The 22,264-nt window shown below is 54.7% G+C and overlaps 3 protein-coding genes across 3 annotated transcripts in view; 1 reads left to right on the forward strand and 2 right to left on the reverse strand.

Moving 5' to 3' along the window:
• The window catches only part of ZFP28 (ZFP28 zinc finger protein), a 41,322-nt gene extending 40,281 nt beyond the window's left edge, over positions 1-1,041 (reverse strand). Inside the window, exon 1 of the mRNA XM_068992206.1 lies at positions 270-1,041. Within this exon, the coding sequence (XP_068848307.1) occupies positions 270-1,041 (772 nt within the window). The remainder of the gene's footprint in view (positions 1-269) is intronic.
• LOC138097115 (zinc finger protein 805-like) overlaps positions 1-22,264 on the forward strand; it is a 724,976-nt gene that overhangs the window by 107,230 nt on the left and 595,482 nt on the right. The window lies entirely within an intron of this gene.
• On the reverse strand, positions 2,691-4,280 carry ZNF835 (zinc finger protein 835). The gene has a single exon (XM_068992207.1). It carries the CDS (start codon positions 4,278-4,280, stop codon positions 2,691-2,693), a length of 1,590 nt encoding a protein of 529 aa, XP_068848308.1.

Raw genomic sequence — 22,264 nt, forward strand, 5'->3', positions numbered from 1 at the left:
GGACCAATTTTGAAGGGGCAGCCGGAATAAGGTCACTAGCCTAGAGGGGCAACCACGGTGCACCGAAACAGCGGGGTGTCCGGCGAGGGCGACCCTGACCGACGCTCTCAGGCTGTTTCCAAGCTTTGGATGCCTGTCCCCTCACCCCCCCCCCCCCCAGCCCAGGGACGCCATTCACCAGCACCTGGGCCAGGAAGGCTTCTGCCCCAGACCCCACGCTCCCCTCACCCTGACAGGATGGGTTCGTCCCGTCCGCTCGCCACCCCCACCTCTGTCCTCAGGTCCCGTGGTCGCCGCTCCTCGCCGGCCCTTAGACGTGGGGCCACTCCTTGAGCGCGGCCTTCCCCGGGCCGGGCGGGCGAAGGCGACCGGGGTCCCCGCGCTCCGGCCTCGGCCCGTCCTGGCCTTGGCGCGGGGGGCGCCTCGCCGCGGCGGCGACCCCAGCCCGCGGGGCCCCGCGCTCACCGCCCCCCGCATGTCGGCGCCGAGCGCGCCCCGCCGCCGGCCCGCCCCGCCCCGCCCCGCGCGCCCCCGGCCGCCGAGCCCACCGCCCCGCCGGGCCCGCTGGGAGCCGGGCCACGCGCCGCCGCCGGAAGGGGGCGTGTCCACCGCCGCGGCGCCCTCTGGGAAACGGAGTCCCGGCCGGCGTCGCTGAGGCGCCAAGGGTTGCTCGGGCAGCGGCGAGGCCAGGGCCCGGCAGCCCCGCCCCAGGTCAGCCGCTCCCGGCCCTTCCGGCCCGCGGCGGCCCCCACAAGCAGCGGGGCTGGCGGGGCGTACAGGCAGCCTCACGAGATAGAAGCGTGCCCCAAGGGCTTCTGGGAGTCGTGCCTGAGAGGGGGTGGGGCCTGCGGCGCGGGGCGGGGCCGCGGGGATCGGAAAATGATATGATGGGCAGGACAGGTGGCGCGGTCCTTTCGGGGTGTCATCCACCAGAACTGGGGGACGCGCAAACAGACGGGCAATACTGGGCCTGGGCAGGGTCGAGACATGATTGTGATGGGGTGTCTGAGGAGCAGCGTGCCTTCGGTGTCCGGTCTGCATTCCCCCTTGACCTCAGGCGGGTCCCCTCTCCTGTTACAAGGAGTCTCCCTCATCTGTCAGCCCCATCCTCCAAATGCCAGACCTCAGCGACCGGCGGGTCCAAGCAGTCTTTCCCCAAATTTCTCTCTGGGTTGGCTCCTTTCTTTCATTCGCTTGCCATCCCCTGGGAGTGATATGCCCAGCCTTGTAAATACCACCAATTCCCTGTCAATGAAAATAATCGATGACTACTGTATAATAAAAATAGAAAAGAGTTTTATTTGAGTCAAACTGAGGACTACAGCCCAGAAGACAGCCTCCCAGATCATTCTGAGAAATTGCTCCAGAGAAGCATCGTTTTCAACAGTTTTACGTATTGTAGGAACAAAACGTTAAACAGGTCAGGGATAGGTTTCTTCAAGTTTTCAAAACAAACGGACCGCCATGCATACACGATGCCTCGGCAGTTGGCCTTGGCACCTGGGAAGGAAGTATTCTTGATGGAGTACCAGCACTGGCATCCCAGGAAGGGAGGCAGCACAAGCTTCACTTCTGGTCCATGTGCCCTTTTCTTTTATAATTAAAGCAGATGTACAACGCCTGTTTGATAGGCCACAAACAAGCTATTTTAGTTCGGTCCAGTCACTCAGTCATGTCAGACTCTTTGCGAACCCACGTGCACCAGGCCAGACTTCCCTGTCCATCACCAACTCCCAGAGCTTGCTCAAACTCACGTCCATTGAGTCAGTGATGCCATCCAGCCATCTCATCCCCTTTTTCTCCAGCCTTCAATCTTTCCCAGCATCAGGGTCTTTTCCAATGAGTCAGTTCTTCACATCAGGTGGCCAAATTATTGGAGGATTTTAGTTAGCGTAAAATTAAAATTAACTCACGTATAAGGCAGAATGACTTCCCCATATCTTTTAAAATCCTGTCCATAACATTTATCATTATCTGAGTTAGCTGACCTTTTTATGGGCTTCCCTGGCGGCTCAGTTGTAAAGCATCCGCCTGCAATGCAGGAGTCGGGGGTTTGATCCCTGGGTCGTCGGGAAGATCCCCTGGAGGAGGAAATGGCAACCCACTCCAGTATTCTTGCCTGAAAACTCCCATGGACAGTGGAGCCTCGCAGGCTCCACGGGATCGCAAAGAGTCGGACACGACTGAGTGACCCCCTCCCCCAACACACACACACACAATTCTCTCTTTATGATTTTGAACCAGGGAGACTGGCAGACGTGGGCTTGATCCTGGCACTGTGATGTCAGCCTCGAGTGAGGAGGGAACCTCACGGAGCCTCTCAGAGCCTCGGTTTCCGCAAGCGCATCACCGGGGTGGTGGTGTCTCCTGGCCAGCACTAAGGGCCTGAGCACGAGGTAGCGAAGGTTCAGTGAGCCCCCACCTATAGGAGGTCCCCGTAGACCTCAGCCTTCATGCTTGGGCTGGTCCACCAAGGTTATGTGTTGTACCATGTACAGAGGATGAGGATCACATGGTTAGACAGCATCACCGACTCAGTGGACTTGAGTTTGCGACCTCCGGGAGATACTGAAGGACAGGGAAGCCTGGCGTGCTGCAGTCCACGGGGTCGCCCAGAGTTGGACGAGACTGAGAGGCTGAACAGCAGCCACCACCAGCACCGAAGTGTCTGCAGGCTCCCCGCTGTCACGTCAGCAGGGTCCTCCTCCCGCCGAGAGCTCGGGTGTGGAGGCAGCGGCGGCCGCGGGGCAGAGCGGTGCCCCCGCCTTCTTGCCCGCGGCGTGCGTCTTCTGGTGCCGGATGAGCGCGGAGGAGAAGCTGAAGGCCTTGCCGCAGCCGCCGCACTCGTAGGGCTTCTCGCCGGTGTGCACGATGTGGTGCTGGACCAGGTAGGCGCGGTTGCTGAAGGCCTTGCCGCACTCGGGGCAGGCGTAGGGCCGCTCGCCCGTGTGCGTCCGCCGGTGCAGCGTCAGCGACGAGCTGTGGCTGAAGGCGCGGCCGCAGTCGCCGCAGCGGAAGGGCTTCTCGCCCGTGTGCACCTTCTGGTGCTCGAGCAGGGAGGACACGTGGCCGAAGGCGGCGCCGCACTCCGGGCACTTGTAGGGCCGCGCGCCCGTGTGCGCCAGGTGGTGCTGCACCAGGTGCGAGCGGTTGCTGAAGGCGCGGCCGCAGGCCCCGCACGCGTAGGGCCGCTCGCCGGTGTGCGTGCGCCGGTGGCGGCTCAGGTGCGACACCTGCGTGAAGGCCTTGCCGCACTGCGCGCAGGCGAAGGGCTTCTCGCCCGTGTGGATGCGCCGGTGCTCGGTGAGCGAGGCGCTCTGGCTGAAGCGCGCGCCGCACTCGGCGCAGGCGAAGGGCTTCTCACCCGTGTGCACGCCGCGGTGCTGCGCCAGGTGCGCGGCCTGCGTGAAGGCCTTGGCGCACTGGCCGCACGTGTAGGGCCGCTGGGCCGTGTGCGTGCGCTGGTGGCGGAGCAGCGCCGAGGAGAAGCGGAAGGCCTTGTCGCAGCGCGCGCAGGCGAAGGGCTTCTCGCCCGTGTGGATGCGCTGGTGCTCCCGCAGCGACGAGCGGCTGCGGAAGGCCTTGGCGCACTGGCCGCAGGCGAACGGCCGCTCGCCCGTGTGCACGCGCCGGTGCTGCGCCAGGTGCGTGGGGCGCGCGAAGGCCTTGCCGCAGTCGGCGCAGCGGTGGGGCCGCTCGCCCGTGTGCACACGCCCGTGCGCCGCCAGATAGGAGCCCTGGCTGAAGGCCTTGCCGCACTCGGCGCAGGCGTAGGGCCGCTCGCCCGTGTGCACGCGCCGGTGCTGCGCCAGGTGCGCGCTCTGGCTGAAGGCGCGGCCACAGTCCGCGCAGGCGAAAGGCTTCTCCCCGGTGTGCGTCCTCTGGTGCAGCGTGAAGGCCGAGCAGTAGCTGAAGGCCTTGCCGCAGTCCCCACACTTCCACGGCTTGCTGGGGCCACCGCCCCCTCGCTCCGCCACCTCCTCCGGCTCCGGCTCCGTGCTGGCAACTGCCTTCTTCAAGGTCCTGCGCTTTCTTGGAGCGCCGCGCCTCCGGGGCCGGTGGTCGGCCTGGGGAGTCGGGGGCCTGCAGCGGGTCTCGGGGGTTCCGGCGGCGAGCTCACCCTGCTCGGGCACCCCGTCCCCAGTGGGGTCTTCCTTGCGGGCCTCCTGCTTCAAACAGGCTTCTGCCTTCTCTGGCCCGGCCTTGGACCCGCCCTCGGGTTTGGGGGTTTCTCCCAACTTGGAGCTCTGGGGAGCGGCGCCCTCCAGGAGTGCTTCCATCCCGGCTTTCCGAGCTGCTGCCTCGATTTCACACCTTTGTTATGGGAAAAGTAGGGGAGGAGAAGCGGGAGAGAGAAGGAAGAAAATACAGAAAACAACGGAGAACCAAACTGGTCTGTCTCAGGCTGGGAAAGGGTCTGCGCCGGGGCTGTCTACCGGCCGCCTGGGTCAGACCGGTGTCCTGGGGCCACCTGGTGCGTCTGTTCAACAGGACATTGAACAGGATCCCGGGACACAACTCTCCGATGCCAGGAGCACCCCCATACCCGCCAGGTGCGGCAACCAAAAGTCTCTAAACCCTGCTGCTAGGGATTCAACTGCGTCCATGCAAAATGTATACCTAAGCCCTCACTCCTGGTGTGTGCAAACGGGCTCACGTGTGTACAGCGGTCAGTTATCTGCCACTGGGGGCAGCCCCCTGCGGGGGAGCGGGGGAGTGGGGGACTGTGCTGGAGGTGATGGCATCACCCCCTGAACACACCCTTCCCTGAAAGGCTGTGGATCCAGACGGTCGTGTGTCTGCCCCCTGGGCCTGAGCCTCCCTGGAAACTGTCTTCCATGAAACTGGTCCCTGGTGCCAAAAAGGCTGGGGCCTGCTGCTTTAAGCTCTTGCCACGTATTAGCTCTTTATTCCACAGTGAGGCTCCTGGAAGTGGCGATGCCAGGGCTCCAGAGCTTTTCCCCTCTTCCTCTCCCCCCTCCACTTAAAGTCACCCATGGCTCCATGAAAGCCTCACTCCTCTCCATGGCCGCACAGCAGCCGCCCAACTTCAGCCTGTACCCCACCCTCCCCTGCTCTGAGCTTGCCCTTCTCCAGCCAAAGGCCTCCTCCTTGTTCCACAAAGGACTCCGGGCATGCTCCTGCCACAGGGCCTTCTCACTGGCCGTTCCAGCTGCCTGGGAGGCTCTTCCCCCAGCGCAGGCCTCATTGAGGAAGTGATGGCGTGAGCATTCTGGGCTGAGAGCACCGCCAAGTACAAGGGTCTACAGTGGGACCACACCCAGGGTGTCGGAGGACAAGTACAGGGGCTGGGCGTGGGGCGAGGGCAGAAGCGGGACCCGGGCAGAGAGCAGGGAGACGGCACGATGCGGTGAGGGCAGGTGACGCAGGGTCTTCGTGCAGGGTGAGAGCTCTGCCGGCGGGACCCAGGCTGGGCCGGTCCCAGTGTGGGGTCACCCCTCCGGCAGCCCCCGGGCTTGAGCAGGGCCTGGCTGGGTCCCCAGAGCAGGTAGTGGTACCCACCTCGTAGGTTTGGGAGCACTGGGTCCCGTCCACGTCTCTTGGGCTGTGGCGCGTGTCCCAGCTGCACGCGCCTCCCGCGTGGGTCCAGCTGATGTCTGTGCAAGAAAGCAGCAGGGATGTGAAGGCAGATGCCTGGGCAGACACCGGACACAGGCTGTCCCCGCAGTGTGCGTGTGGGGACGGTAGGTGGAGTCAGGGCGGGGTGGACCTGGGCCTGGCAGGTACACAAACAGGCAAAAGAAGGGGAGACACAGACACGCTCAGAGGCAGTCACATCACCCACAGACACACACGGGGGTGGCACGCAACCGTACTGGGGGAGGGAGACGGTTAACAGCATCCCTCCCTTGGCACTCAGAAGCCCTTACACTCCCATATGCTGTGGGTGACAAGAAGGCTGGCCATCTCACACACGTGCACAACTGCGGTCATGCTTGCCCACACACACACACGGCTACACACATGGTAAGTCACACATGGCAGCTGCCCAACAGGCAGGCCTGGCCTGGGACACCGCCCGCAGTGGCACACCCATCACATGCAGTCATGTGGTGGGCAGAGCTTCACACAGGCCCAGAGTCACAGGTGTGCAGGGTCTCCCCCACGCGCACACAAACACAACTCCACGCTCCTGAGGTCTCTCATAAACACCCCAGGCACGGCCCTCCACACGCAGGCACGCTCGGGCACACACAGACCATCTGGCTCCAGGCTGGCAGACACACCTGCGGAGCCTTCCCACACAGCTGCAGACCCAGGAACTGTGGAATTATATACCTCACACCTACCCAGAACACATTCCACACATGCTCCAAGTCCCACAAAGACAGACGTCCCCAAGTGCTCGAATTTTCGGGCAAAGGCCGCGAGGGTCAGGCACGTGCCAACCGATAGTGACCCTTGGGGACGGACTCACGAAGTCACACGCGCAGGTGCACAGGCACAAAGTTCTGGTGTGACAGGCGGGCTCACACGCACGGTGACACATGCAGAACACGTTTGCACCGAGACAAACTGCCCCGAGTGGCACGCGGGGCGGGTGAGGACGTACCGGGGACACACAGACAGGGGCACGCGCACGACACCCGCGCGTGCGCACACCGCACCCCGGCGCCCTCGCCTCGGGACCAGCTTCGAAGGCCTCGGCGGCTTCCGCCAAGCGTGGCGGGCTCGAGTCAGTTTCTCCACCGTCTCTGGCCCTACCTGGTCCACGCGGACCCCCTGCGGCCCCTCGTCCCGCGGTGGCGCGGACATGCAGGCCTCACGAAGCAAGGCAGCAGCCTCCACAGTCGGGCCCAAGCGCCGGGCCGACCCGCTGTGTGCACGCGCGCCGGGAGACCGGCGGCCCGTTTGGGGCTCCCAAGAACTACAACTCCCAGAAGGCGCCGCGCTGCGCCCACACAGCGACTGAGGCCCCCCCGTGCCGGCGTCACCGAAACTACAACTCCCAGAAGGCCCAGCGTCTGCACGCTGTGGAAAGAAGACTCTCAGCCAGCCTCTCCGGGAGCCCGAGGAGGGCGGGGCCGGCAAATGGGGGCGGGACTCCGCGTCCTCAAGGAGGGGGCGGAGTCCGCAGAGCCTCAAAAGACTGAGGATCAGAGAGGCTAAGTCAGTCACCCCAGGTCACACAGCACTGTGGTTTGCATGCCACAGTTCACCATTAAGCAATGGAAGTCATTTGTCTCAGACGATTGCTGTAGTTCCAGCTGAGAACAGAGAAAGTGGAAAACTCGCTGACGTTGGCAAATGATTATAGCAGAGGACTTGAAATGGGAGCCATTATTGGCCTGCCGTTACCGTAAGTGCTTCCCCATAGAATTAGACTTCCTACATTATTCTCTTCATAGGGTGAGCCTTCGTAGATCATTCACTTGGCTATTAGAGAAATGGGCACAAGCTCAATTTTAGATAGTTGGGAAGGCAGAGAAACGTGTGAACGTACAATCATGTATGACACGATAAATGTATGTCACCGGAATCACAAAGCCCTGTGAGGCACCATATTACTTTATGTTCTCCCAAGGCTGCCCGTTAAACCGTAACACCTGCTTTTATTATTAAACTGAAGCATAGTCGCTGTACATTATTATAAGTTTCAGATATACAGCATAGCGATTCACGATTTTTAAAGGTTACACTCCATTTATAGTTAGTATAAAATATTAGCTATGTTTTGTATTTAGCACAGTATGTGCTTGTAGTTTATTTTACACGTAGTAATTTGTGTTTCTTAAGCCCATACTCCTATTTTACGCCTTCCACCTTCCCTGTCTCTGCTGGACATGCTGTCTTTACCCTTCAATTTTTTATTTTGTATGTAGACCTCCACAGGCATTGTGGGTTTCCCCTGTCCTTCTGGAACCTTCCAGCTCCGTATGGTAAGAATATGGCCAGTGCCCCTCCCAGCCTGGGCCTCAAGGAGCAGAACCTCTCTCCAGCCTACAGACTTGGGAGCATGAGATTAAAGGATTGTTCTCTTAAGCCAAGTCTTTTTTTTTTTTTTTCTGGTTTCATTTTACATTTGAAGATTTAAAAAACACCTCTTACACATTCCATAAACCATACAGGATTATGGGAGAGAGCTCAGAAGACAAGCATTTTTTTCTAATCGCCAAAAAACTTCCCCTCAACCCCCCGTTTAAAAAAAAGTTGGAATTAATCCAATACAAGAAAGGACCTTTCTCTTCAAGTACATGGTGTGGAAGTATCATGAAGAAAAACATTTTCTTATGCTCATTATTCCATGCTTGTCAGAGAAATCAGCCTATGAGTAGACAGTGGGGCAGGCCACGAAGGAAGGGCAGCCTCTCCACCCCCATGGACGCTTGGAGGGGGCGCACGTGAAGGGCTGGGGCGGCTGGGGCTGACTTGGTTGGCCCAGACGTCTGGGGCCTGGCTCTTCTCCACGTTGTGGCTGTTGGGACTGGTCCGACACCTCCATGTGGCCCACTTGGGCCTCCTCACAACATGCTGGACTCAGAACAGCAGCGTTTCTTATATGGTGTGCTTTAGGGCTTCAGTAGGAACTGCATAAACCAGAAGCAAGCCACTGATGTGAACAAATGACTCATTGGAAAAGACCCTGATGCTGGGAAAGATTGAAGGCAGGAGGAGAAGGGGGCGACAGAGGACGACATGGCTGGATGGCAGCACCAACTTGATGGACATGAGTCTGAGCAAATCTGGGAGATGGTGAAGGACAGGGAAGCCTGGCGTGCTGCAGTTCATGGGGTCACAAAGGGTCAGACACGACTGAGAGGCCCTGAGTGGAGGGGTGACTCGTTATACACGGCAGTTTATGGGCAATAAACTGACTGAGACAGAAGCAGGGCCCAGAGACGAGGCCGAAGGGGTCGGCCAGGTGATTCAGGGTGCTGCTGGCCTGAAGGACTCTCCCCAAGGGGCTTCCCTGGAGGGCCAGTGGCTAAGGCTCTGCACGGCCACTGCAAGGGGGCACGGATCCGAACCCTGGTGGTGGGACTGAGATCCCACAAGCTGTGCGGAACGCCGGGGGAGGAAAGCAGACTGACGTTAGCTGTTGGCCACAGCTCCCGAACAACTCCACAGAAACATCTGAGTCTGATCCAGTCGCTGGGCGCCAGAGCCTGGCCAAGCTGGAAGTAACCATCCCAGGAATTCTCCCAGGGACAGTGGGTGGGGAGTGTGCAGAGAGCTGAAGGAGAAAGAGAGATGAGAGCAGTCAGCCCTCAGGATAGTCAGAAAAGTCATCAATAAGCCTTAAAAAAAAAAAAAAAAAAGGAAATCAGCCAAACGTACGCCAGGGTGAATACGGTTTGTTCTCAAGCCCCTGCGGAGACACTACCTAGACACACCCACACGCGTTTCTCACACGAGGTGGCGCCAAGCCTTCGTGAACACTTGAGGGCGCTGTGGCTCCGCAGAAAGAAGACTAAATCCGCTCAAGCTAAACCGTTTTCTTTTTCCCCCAGATTTAGGAAGGATAAAAGGAGATTTCCGTGGAAGGCTCTGAGGTCAAGGGCTAGGGGAGGAGAGGCAAAGAAGTCACTCTAAGCTGGATTGGGGTCCTCTGCCCCTTAGGCCAAGAGATGCGATGTTAGCACCCCGCCCCCCCCTCCCCGGGAATAATCCTTGCAAAGGGGGCTCCTGGAAGAGCAAGGAATACACTTGAAATGGGCACGTTTTCCCGAACGCAGATTTGTAAGAAAAGGAATACGATCTTCAAAACTCACCACGTTTCTGTCCCCCTCTCCTTCCCAGGGCCTGGGTCCAAGTGTGTCGGGTGGGAGAAGAGATAAACGTTGTCATGCCGACGGGGGGACTGGTACCGACGCGATGTTGTCTCTAACCCTCGCAGCGCGGGGTTGACTGGGTGATGATGAAGCTGCCGCGGCGCCTGGTGGTTTGGAGTCCACGTCCACGCACTTGCCTTGGGTGGGACCCGGGTTCAAATCCTGATTCCACTACCTCCTAGCTGACCGTCCTGGGGCAAGTTATTTAACCTCCTTGTGCCTAGTATCACAGATGGTGACTGCAGCCATGAAATTAAAAGACTCTTGCTCCTTGGGAGGCAGAAAGTGAAGAGGAACTAAAAAGCCTCTTGATGAAAGTGAAAGAGGAGAGTGAAAAAGTTGGCTTAAAGCTCAACATTCAGAAAACAAAGATCATGGCATCTGTTCCCATCACTTCATGGGAAATAGATGGGGAAACAGTGTCAGAGTTTATTTTGGGGGGCTCCAAAATCACTGCTGTTGGTGATTGCAGCCATGAAATTAAAACATGCTTACTCCTTGGAAGGAAAGTTATGACCAACCTAGAGAGCATATTCAAAAGCAGAGATTACTTTACCAACAAAGGTCCATCTAGTCAAAGCTATGGTTTTTCCTGCGGTCATGTATGGATGTGAGAGTTGGACTGTGAAGAAGGCTGAGCGCCGAAGAATCGATGCGTTTGAACTGTGGTGTTGGAGAAGACTCTTGAGAGTCCCTTGGACTGCAAGGAGATCCAACCAGTCCATTCTGAAGGAGATCATTCCTGGGTGTTCTTTGGAAGGACTGATGCTAAAGCTGAAACTCCAGTACTTTGGCCACCTCATGCAAAGAGTTGACTCACTGGAAAAGACTCTGATGCTGGGAGGGATTGGGGGCAGCAGGAGAAGGGGACAACAGAGGATGAGAGGCTGGATGGCATCACGGACTCGATGATGCCGGAGTCTGAGCAAGCTCTGGGAGTTGGTGATGGACAGGGAAGCTTGGAGTGCTGCAGTCCATGGGGTCACAAAGAGTCGGACACAATTGAGCGACTGAACTGTGCCTTGTCTGTGAAATGGGCAAATTAGCTTGTGGAGAGGGGCAAATGAATTAAATTTGTGACGTCTTCGGGAGAAAAAGCTGGATGTCTTAAGTACTTACTCCCCCTAAGGTATTAGCGTAACAGAAAAGCGACAGTGTTAATTTACCAGGTTATTGTTGTCTAGTCCCTAAGTCTGACTCTTTGTGACCCCATACGTGGACTGTAGCCCGCCAGGCTCCTCTGTCCAGGGGATTCTCGAGGCAAGAATACTGCAGTGGGTTGCCATTTCCTCCTCCAAGGGATCTTCCCGACCCAGGGGTCGCGCCTGCCACTCTTGCATCTCATGCGTTGGCAGGCATATTCTTTAGCACAGTACCACGTAGGAAGCCCATATATATTTATATCACATTATAAACACATTCATAATTATAGAAAATACAGAATAGAAACTGGGGTTTCTTCATCCCAAACCTTTCCTAGGCTTTTTTAGTTTAAAACTTTTAATTTTGTATCAGGGTATAGCTGTTTAACAAACCATGCTGTGATCGTCTCAGGTGAACATGCTGTTGTACAGCAGAAATTAACCCACCATTGTAAAGCAATTGTACTTCAATAAAACTCTTTGAAACAGTGGAAGGACCAATGCAGCTGGGGCGCCAGTGGGGTCAAAGGTCTGGGGGCTCAAGTTGTGGAGAGAGGGGCTCGTCAAGGTCTAGGTGACCTGAGGACAAGCAGCGGAGGCCCTTTGCAGGACGAGATCGCTGTGGGGACATCAGACCCTCCAAAGGTCAGGGAGATTTCCTTCACCCCGCAACCATGACGCTGACTTAGTAATGGGCCGTGTGTGCGTGTTGGGCACTGCACAAGTTCTCAGACCTGGGAGTCACACTGAACCGTCTCCCCACCCCCCGAATTTCCTACTCCAAGGTGATTTTTACAGGCCGCTTGCTTCTTTACAGCAATTACTGACGACCCAGCCTCACAAAGATCTTCTGTCAGAGAAAGGAATGTAGAGAGAGCGAATGTTGAAAATGTGATCCGCTGGAACTGGGAGCTCCTGGGGTGTCAGACAGATGTGGAATATTGCCGTGTGTCTCTCAGATTTAAAATATCCGGGTGAAAAATGATAAAGATAATCCTACTGGCAAAGCAGAAAGAGAGACACAGGCATAGAGAATGGATACCAAGGGGGGAAGGCGGGCTGGGATGAACTGGGAGCTTGGAATTGACGCACACACATCCTATGTATAAACCCGGTAACTAAGGAGGACCTACCGTGCAGCACAGAACGCTGCTTACTGCGCTGCGGTGATCCAAGGGGAGGGCGGTCCGAAAGGGAGAGGATGCACCGGTGTGTCCGGGTATGGCCGACTCACTTTGCTGTGTCGCAGAAATGACCACAACCCCGTAAAGCAACTGTACTCCAATAAAAATTAATTACAAAACGAAATGAAATAGCCAGGTGCCTTGGTGCACAGTTTGGGAACCATTGGTATATTCCCCTCCCAAACGTGTATTCTCGGCATGTAAAGAGGTTATATGGAGAAGGGAATGGCAACCCACTCCAGTATTCTTGTCTGGGAAATCCCATGGAGAGAGGAGCCTGGCGGGTACAGTCCATGGTGTTGTGAAGAGTCGGACACAAATGAAGTGACTTAGCACGCATGCCAAGAGATTATATGGTGTACAAGGCTTGGTAATCGTGCTTTTTATCCTTTGACAACACGTAGCAAGAACTATTTTTTCTTCTCATTAAGACTTTTTTTCCTGCAATGTATTTAAACGGCTGCCAGTTTTGGGGCCAGCACTTTCTAAAAATGTTGACTTTATTCGCTGTTACTATATTTAACACCCACGTAGGTTCATTCAATACCACCATCACCACCACAATCAAGGTGCAGAAGGTTTCCACTACCCTCAAGCCCTCCTGTTTCCCGCTTTTATAATCGCTTCCTGCCTCGTCCCCCAGCCCCTGTCAACAACCAATCTGGTTGCCCTCTCTATAATTTCGCCTTTCCCAGGCTATCAGACAAGTGGATCAGAGACATCTTTAAGAGGATGGAAGGTCCTGGTTGCCATGGTAACCTGCAGCAGGAAGTGCCACTCAATCAGAGAAAGGAATTCAGAAATCAAGAGAAAGAATGTACACAGCGATTTATTTTTTGGTGGTGGTGGGGGGAGGTGGTAGTTAGATCAGTCCTCTCTCCTGCAGCTCACGCCATGCTATGTCGCTTCAGGTGTGTCCGACTCTCTGCGACCTTATGGACTGTAGCCCACCAGGCTCCTCTGTGCATGGGATTCTCCAGGCAAGAATACTGGAGACGGTTTCCGCGTCCTTCTCCAGGGGATCTTCCCGACCCAGGGATCAAACCTGCGTCTCTTGCGTCTCCTGCATGGCCAGGCAGGTTCTTTACCGGGAGCGCCACCTGGGAAGCCCTCAGGGCAGGGATTCCTAACCCTCCTCTGTATCTGGGGTGAGTTTCGAGGTGAAATTCCCTATAGGCATCTCCCCAGGGCCCCCTCCTCACTGATTCCCGGGGTGGCCGTTGCTGCCCGAGCCTGCACAGAACGAGCTCTCCTTGCGTTAGACGTAATCTCCACGCACAGGCGTCTTGTGGTTTTCCACTGTCAGCTATCAATACAGATCAGCACTTGCCGTGGGCGCTCGCCTCCCACCTCCGCAAGGATTGAATCGGGTGCTGCTGCAGCTGCTGACCTTCAGCACCCCCCGAGAGGAGTGCAGGGTGAGGACCAGAAACGAGGCGCTCTGCGCCCTGGGAAACACTGGCCGGACAGGCCTTCGGATAGTTAGGTACACTCAGGAGCTGAGTTTACGAGCCCAGTTCTTGTACCTCCTCATACCTGGAGAAGCTCTACTAAGCTCTGCTTCTCGTAACTAGCAGAAAGCCTCATCAGACTAGCAGAAGCCTTCTGGGAAAACGTCTGCCTGATTGCATGTATTCCCCCTCCACCAAAACCACACCTGTGCTGACCTTACCCCCACCTCTGAGCAGATTCTCAGGGCTACCTGAGGTGCTGTCTCCTGGGTTGCAGTCCTCATTTTAACCCAAATAAAAATTAACTCGAGACTTTCATGTTGTGCTTTTTTTTTTTTTTAAACTGAACAATACTCAGTGACAAAAGTATCTCACTTATTTTCTATTTCGATTTAAGGGAATGCCTCTGAGTTCATGAAGGCTGGGACGGTGGCTCAGACGGCAAAGAATCTGCCTGCAATGCAGGAGACCCGGGTTCATTCCCTGGGTTGGAAAGATCCCCTGGAGGAGGAAATGGCAGCCCACTCCAGTATCCTGGCCTGGAGAATTCCATGGACAGAGGAGCCTGGCTACAGTCCATGGGGTCGCAAAGAGGCGGACATGACTGAGCAACTAACTCACCGAGTTCATAAAGTACCTCTACGACCACTAGATGGCGCCCTTGAATCGTGAAAAAGTTTTTCCATGAAAAACAATTTTTTTTCTCCCTATTGTGAAACATAACGCATGTAGAAAAGTACACAGGCCAAGATTTTACAATACAGTAAAATTCAACAGTAATCACAGATAACCATACCCCCTTCTTAGTAAAAGCATAACTTTTGTTATTCCCAAAGATTTTTTTTCTTGTTTCCTTTCCACACCACCCTCTGGCCCTCCTCTAGACAGGAGTGTTGATGCAGTACTGGTGTCTGACAGTATCATTTTGCTTTGGCTGTGGTTGGACTTTACATATATTAATTCATGTGCTACACGGTCCTGGAAATCATGTTCAAAGGGACTTCCCGTCTGGTGCTTCCCAGTGGTAAAGAACCCACCTGCTGATACCGGAGACATGAGAGACATGGGTTCCATCCCCAGGTCCGGAAGATCCCCTGGAGGAGGGCACAGCAACCCGCTCCAGTGTTCTTGCCTGGAGAATCCCATGGACAGAGGAGCCTGGTGGGCTACAGTCCGTGGGGGTCCCAAAGAGGCAGACGTGACTGAAGGGATTTAGCACACATTCATGCATCTTGTTTAACACATTTGAGAGACTGAACTATGTTGGTGCATGTAGGTGTCATTTTTAAAAGTATTTATTTATGTATTTGGCTGCACAGAAGTGTTAGTTGTGGCACGCAGGATCTTAAGTTGTGGCATGTGGGATCTAGGTCCTTGACTGGGGATCGAACCGGCGCTCCCCGGTACTGGGAGCTCAGTCTTGGCCACTGGATCACCAGGGAAGTTCTCATTTGGTCATTTTAATAGATTCTTTTTTTTTTTTTTTTTTGTAATTTAGGTCCATTTTGTTTACAGTGAAATTTTATCTCCAGAATGTTATATTTTTCTTTTTTCATTTTTTTTGTGAGTGTTAAGTTTTCCCTATATTTTGATGTTAATGGGCATTCGTGTGGTTTCTGGTTTGACACTGCTAGAGATTCTTACACATGTCTGGGTGCTCAGTGCATCACCATCAAATACACACGCAAGAGTGGAACTGCTTTGTCATAAATCTGTGTATGTTGAACTTCAGTAGATTCTGCCAAATTTATTGTGACGGCCTCAGCAATAGCGGATGAGTATCCCATGCATCTTCCATTGGAAAGCTTGGCAGTAGGCTCTGTTTGCTGCCTGCCATATATGAGGGTTTGCAGTCCTATCTCATTATGGTTTTCTTTTGCATTTTCCTGATTGCTAACCGGTTGGTGGATTCTTTTTCATCTACTGAATGGCAGTTCTTCTTTCTGATGGGCTAGTGTAAGTTTCTTCCCCAATGTTTTCTTCTGAAATGTTTTCCTCCTCTTTCGGCTTTATAGAAGTTATTTCCATGTTTAAGACTTGAACATATGTTCAAAGATAGGTGCTGCAGGTAATTTCCCACATTATAGCCTGATATTCCATTCCTTTCATTGTGTGTGTGTGTGTGATTGACAGAGCGCTTAGTTTTAATGTACTCAAAACAATGGCTCTGGTTTTAGCAGTCTAAACAGACCTCAGAGCAATGTGTCTCCTGACTATCTTCTATGAGTTTTATTGATTTTGAATTGACTTTCCCTTCTTACTTTTTGTCTTTTACCGTTTAAATTTTCTTGGCATATAGTTGATTTACTATGTCGTGTTAGTTCAGATTTTGTTCAGATATAGAGGGAACATAATTTTAAGGATTATTTGGGCTTGAGAAAATGTCACATTCTTTCCTAATAGCGGAGAATCAGTCTAAGGCCATTTATTGAAATGCCTTTACTTTCTTCACGTCCCTGCAATGCTGTTTTTCCCTATAAATTAAATAAACATTTGTGTGTTGGCTCAGTTCTTTGCTATCTTTGCTAGCTCATCGGCCAGATTTCCTTAATTTTAGTTTAATTAACATTTTAATTTTAATTGAAGTTTTCATTTAATTAACAGTTTAATTTTAAGTTTTAATTTAATTGAAATTAAAATGTTTATTTTAATTGACACTTTAATTTTAATTTAATTTCTGTAGCTTCGAGATAAGCATTGCTTTCCACTAGAGGAGGTCCTTTATCTTCCGACATAACTTTTAGATTTGGCTTGTCTAGCTTCACACACACGCACACCCTCTTGGGATTTTCACTGGGATGGCACAAAGTATAGGCTAATATGACTGCAGCTATGAAATTAACAGACGCTTGCTCCTTGGAAGAAAAGCTATGACAAACCTTGTTGTTTTTCAGTCTCTCGGTCGTGTTCGACTCTGGGACCCCACGGACTGCAGCACGCCAGGCCTCCCTGTCCACCACCAACTCCCGGAGCTTGCTCAAACTCATGTCCATTGCGTAAAGGATGCCATCCACCCATCTCATCCTCTGTCGTCCCCTTCTCCTCCCACCTTCAATCTTTCCCAGCATCGGGGTCTTTTCAAATGAGTCAGCCCTTTGCATCAGGTGGCCCAAGTATTGACGTTTCAGTTTCAGCATCAGTCCTTCCAATGAACACTCAGGACTGATTTCCTTTAGGATGGACTGGTTTGATCTTCTGGCAGTCCAGGGGACTCTCAAGAATCTTCAACACCACAATTCATAAGAATCTATTTTTGAGCACTCAGCCTTCTTTATAGTCCAACTCTCACATCCATACATGAGTACTGGAAAAATCATAGCTTTGACTAGACAGGTCTTTGTCTAGTGACGTCTATGCTGTCTAGGTTGGTCATAGCTTTCCTTTCAAGGAGTAAGCATCTTTTAATTTTGTGGCTGCAGTCACCACCTGCAGTGATTTTGGATCCCAAGAAAATAAAGTCTGTCTCTGTTTCCATTTCCCCTCATCTATTATATTAAGCAACATTTAGCAATGCAGGGGCATAGGAATAGTGATCTGAGCCGCGGTGCCAAGGAACCCGTAGGGCTGGTGCCTTCAAAGAGTCAAGCCGTGTTTATAGGAAGCTGTCAGCGTCTGAACGACTCACCAAGCTGCCCGCACTCTCCCACCCACCCGGGGTTTCAGAAGGAGCACGGACATCCAGAACAGCGTGGGAGGTCCTCTTCGGCCTGCTCGGGCTGTCCCGGCGCCCACAAGCGCAGACCGTCTCCCGCTGCCCGCTCCTCTGGACCTGCGTGGTCACCCTCCTCGGGGACAGCCTCGTCCTATGCTGGTCGGCCACCATCCTCATCCACACGCCCGCTTCTTCCTCAGCAGCCTGTCCTTCCTGGACACGTGTGCCTCCGCGTCCAGAGTGCCCCGGGTCTGGCAAGGCGCTGGGTGGCCGTCCCCGTCACCTCTCCAGGACAGCGCTTGGCCAGGTGGCCGCGGGGCTGTGCCTGGGGCTTGTGGCGTGCCTCCCGCTGGCCGCCGTGGCCGGTGACTGCGCTGTGGCCGTGGGTGTCACCCTGTTGGCCGGGACCTCGCGGACCGCAGCCTTCCTATGGACCGTGGTCCCCGTGACGACCCCGCCCTTGGTGTCATTGCGCGGCTTCTCATGTGAGCGCCCGGCCCTGCCGAAGCATGCCTGCTCTGACCGACGAGCCGCCTGTGCTGGGCACCGGTGCCCAACCCTGTGGGCTCCTTCTGCCCGTCGTGGCCTCCTCTGGGATGATCCCCGTGGCCGTGCTGCAGACGCGGGTGTTCCCCACGGGTGGGTCAGACCTCGCGGTGGTGGCCCTGCTCCCCGGCACAGCCATCTCCATGGACGTGATCCCCCAAGCCAAGACCATCCACAACCAAGACCAGGTCATCTCCGTGGCCCGTGGTGTCCTCATCCCCACGGTGAGGCCCTCATCTGCAGCCTGTGCAACAAGGACCTGAAGGGGCCTTCAGGACAGTCTGGGGAAAGGCCTGACCTCTGAGATGCGGTGTCGAAGGGAGAGGAAATAAATTACTACAATGGATCGCTTAATCTAGGCTGTGGACTCTGTCTTGCAATAATTCTATGGATGGTGTGTTACACACACACACACACAGACGTACACACAAGCTCAAACACACCAAACTTATTTTTAAAAAGCAATCATTTCCTCTATTTCCTACTGTTCCTCTGAGGGAGTGAAGCAGGAGGCAATTGTTAGTCCTTCAGTCATTTCCGACTCTACGACCCCATGGACTGTAGCCCGCCAGGCTCCTCTGTCCGTGGGATTCTCCAGGCAGGAACACCAGAGTGGCTTGCCAAGCCCTCCTCCAGGGGATCTTCCCGACCCACGGGTGGAACCCGAGCCTCCTGCATGGGTGGGCGGATCATTTCCCACTGAGTTACCAGGGAACCCAAGACCCAGTTAAGCAGTACAAAGGATAGAGCCTAGGTTCCGTGTGTGCGTGTGGTTGTGTGTGTGTGTGTGTGTGTGTGGTGTGGATGAGAAAGGGACTGTCCCGGAAATTCTGAGTGGCTGGAGGGAGGAGGGGTGAACAGGTGGTCTCATCCCGTGCTGACCTACTCCCACAGCTAGTTTCAGGGCCCAGCAGCCCGCCCCCAGCAAGACCGACCCCAGCCTCATCAGCTGCCTCAGCGCCTCCCTCCAGAAGCTGAAAGTGACGTGTGTATCTCAGAGGCACTGGGGTTGCCGCCCTCGTGGTCCCTGCCCGCTTGTACAGCCTGGACACTGTCTCTGTCAAGAACAGTGTGGGAAGGGCAGGGATAGATCAGGAAGGTGGGATTAACTTACGCACACCACTATATATGAGACAGATGACCAGCAAGGACCTATCGTAGAGCACAGGCCCTCTACCAACATTCTGTGATAACCTATAGAAGAGAGCCTGAAAACGGACGAAAGCATGTGTATGAAAGACTGAATCACCTTGCTGTGTACCAGAAACTACCGCAGCATTTTAAATCAACCATGTGCCAATAAATTTTTTTTTAAAAAAGGAAGTGCGAAAGATTTGGATTTGACCTACTTACAGACTAGTCTATTAAATGGATGCTGGAAAACAAACATGAGGTGGGACTTCTCAGGTGTCCAGGGGTGGCTGAGACCGTGCTTCCAATGCTGGGGCGGCGGCTCGGTCCCTGGTCTGGGGGACAGAGCTCCCACATGCTGTGCGGCAGGGCCTCCCCCTCAAAAGACATTAGGTTCTGAGTCAGAGACAAAGGACTCTGTTAGTCACGGCTGAAGCAGACCCAAATGCTTCGTGTTTGTTTGCCTCGGTTATCCACGCCCTGAGTGTCAGAGAGACGGCCACAGAGAGCTCATTAGGGAAACCTGCGCGTTCGGTGGCTTGTGAAACAGGAGAGGAACACGGAGCTGCAAGGATCCGCTGCTTTTCTGGGCAACGGAAGGAAGTCTTCTCCGCGTGCAGGAGACGCTCTTCTGCTTCTGCCAGCTTTCTCCTCGCACACGCAGCCCTGAGAAGTCACCCGGGGAGGGAGAAGCCAGCTCGCTGTCTGGCCTACCCGGGAAGACTGTGCACCAACGGTCAGGACCTGGCGGAGATTTTCCCAGCGTCGCCCCCTCCTCTCTGGTACTTGCTCTTGTGGCCCCATTTGGTAAAAGTGGAAATTCGACAGCGACTAGCCCCGAGACCCGCGACCGGAGACCGGCGCTAAGTACTGGGTACTTAGCAAGACGGGGAGCAGCACCCCCGATGTGACCCCCTGCAGCAACAGCGCGGCTGTGCTGTGGTCTCCTTCTAGCCTGAGCTGGCTGACTCGTCCCCTAGGCCGGAGGTGTCACTTCCCCCATTTTGTAAAGGGCTGTGAAATTCATAATCATAGCTGGCATATTTAACTACTGTTGTGTCTCTGACTCTCCAAGTTACTGTTTTGTTTCTTTGTCCATAAGTTATAAACTCTGTAGTAAAGATTAACACATCACACCCGTAACGCAGGCAAATATTTCTCTGGTCAAATCTCTTCCCGTTATCTGCCCAGCCCCGCCATTGACTAAAATCTGTCCCTGGTGCAGAAACGACATTGAGATTGTGGATTCCATGACAGCTAAGGGAGGCGGGCGATGCTAACCAACTTGTGCCAAGGTAACCTTGAAACATATTTACGGAATAAAGTGAAGTCAGGACCCATTGTTTCTATAAAAAAGAGAAAAGGTCCCAACTGGGGACATGCTGTGACTTCAGCCGCCCGTGAAGTCCGCTTATGGCCTTATTCCAGCCTCAACAGTCACTAAGCACAGGCCACGTGACAGGCCCCGAGCTGGTTCTGGAGCAACAGGGCAGAGAGAATGCAGCTACGATTCCTCGTTTCCTCCCCAAACCCAGCATCTCTGATTCCTGAATTCACCATGCATTATGGGTGTTTAGGGTGCGCCTGTGGGTACGGCGGTGACTTTTTACAACATTCACGTGCTCGTCTCCCCAATTTAGAACAGTTCCTGGATGCAAAGCGTGCCTACAAAATGGGCTTCGGCAGCTCTGAGAAAATATCATATTATTTCGAAGGCTGGGAAAAGGAAGAAAGAGGGCGACATGGGCGGAAGAGAAGATACAGTGGGAGAGGAGGGCAAAGAACGGAAGGCCGGCACGCTCAGAAGGAGGCGATTCTAGGAGAGGGAGAGCCAAGCACACGGAGGATGCTGGAGAGAGTCGCGGGTAGAAGACACCCACAGAGAGGCAGGCATTGACCACACGCGTCAGAGAGACGACGGGAAGTGAAACGGAGGGAAAGGCAGGAAGGAAGCGGCCGGGAGACCGGTAGAGACTTTGCAGAGACGGCAACAGAGAACGACGAAGTGAGAAGGCAGAGATAAACAGAGGAGGGTGAGAAACTGAACTGATCGCGGCCCAGGGGTAGGGAGAAGGGGACGTCTGCAGAAATGGTCTGAGAGGTATTTAGAGAGCTGAGCAAGGAGGGGGTGGATTACAAAAGACAAAGAAATAAGCACAGCTCCTCCACACCCGTTTGCCTTCCATTCTCACCTCCAGGGAGGGCAGGCGGGGTTCCCCACAGAGCCCAGGGGAGCCGGTGCTCTTGTGTTGAGGTCTCCCCAGGAAGCATCGGGAGCGATGGCCCAGTACTGAGGGGGCCTATGGGGGTTAAGGGCGCTGCCCGGAGCCCTGCCCAGCAGCTGGGCGCAGCAAGTCTGTGCTTCCTCCAGTCTCAGGTGACCAGGTTCTCCGAGGAGCCAGTCAGCGCGCTTTAATTCTTCCTGCAAGGAGGCTGGTCTGGACGTCTGGCCACCTTCCTCAGCGTCTGAGCTCGGGCACCAGGAACCCAGACGCACGGGCCATCCTTGGTCCTGGGAACTGGAGGCCTGCCCTGCGGAGGGGACTTAGAGCTGCGATGCTGCCTCAGGAGAAAGGAGGTGGGTGTGTGGGAGGCTGCAGAGTTTGGGGGACTCACAGGTAGGCAGCACGGGGCTTTGTGCTCCAGAGACCCCGATACGCAAAACTGTGTGAGTGTGTGCGGGAGGGCAGTGCTGGCGGGCAGTGTCCCCTCTGTGAAGCCTTTCACGACACCGGACGCACACACGCCGGCACGCACCTCTCCTGCCAGGACGCACTGCACCCACGGCTTCAGCAGGTCGTCAGATGTGAGGGCGTCTGACCATCTCGAGCCTCAGTCTCCACTAATCAACCTTCCCAAACTCCAGAATCAGGTATACGACTGCCTGTTTGAGACAGTCTTTTTTTTATTTTTTGGACTCCCAAACCCCTAAAAACACAGTAAGTCTAAAATACGGAGTTCCCTTCCAAAACTTGGGACTGCTTGGAGAACAGGGTTTCTTTTTCCTTTTTTGAATTGGAGTATAATGGCTTCGGGCTTCCCTGGTGGGTCAGACGGTAAAGATCCCCTGGAGGAGGAAATGGCAACCCACTCAGTCTTCTTGCCTGGAGAATCCCGTGGACAGAGGAGCCTGGCGGGCTGCAGTCCGTGGGGTCGCGCAGAGTCGGACACGACTGAAGCGACTTCACTTTCACGCACTGGAGAAGGAAATGGCAACACACTCCAGTGTTCTCGCCTGGAGAATCCCAGGGACGGGGGAGCCTGGTGGGCTGCAGTCCACGGACTCGCGAAGAGTCGGACACGACTGAGCGACTTCACTTTCACGCACTGGAGAAGGAAATGGCAACCCGCTCCAGTGTTCTCG

The sequence above is a fragment of the Capricornis sumatraensis genome, chromosome 20 (genome assembly GCF_032405125.1).
Source record: "Capricornis sumatraensis isolate serow.1 chromosome 20, serow.2, whole genome shotgun sequence".
Classification (NCBI taxonomy): domain Eukaryota; kingdom Metazoa; phylum Chordata; class Mammalia; order Artiodactyla; family Bovidae; genus Capricornis; species Capricornis sumatraensis.

Coding starts and splice junctions, on each gene's coding strand:
- ZNF835 (XM_068992207.1), bottom strand. CDS start 4,280: ATGGAAGCACTCCTGGAGGGCGCCGCTCCCCAGAGCTCCAAGTTGGGA.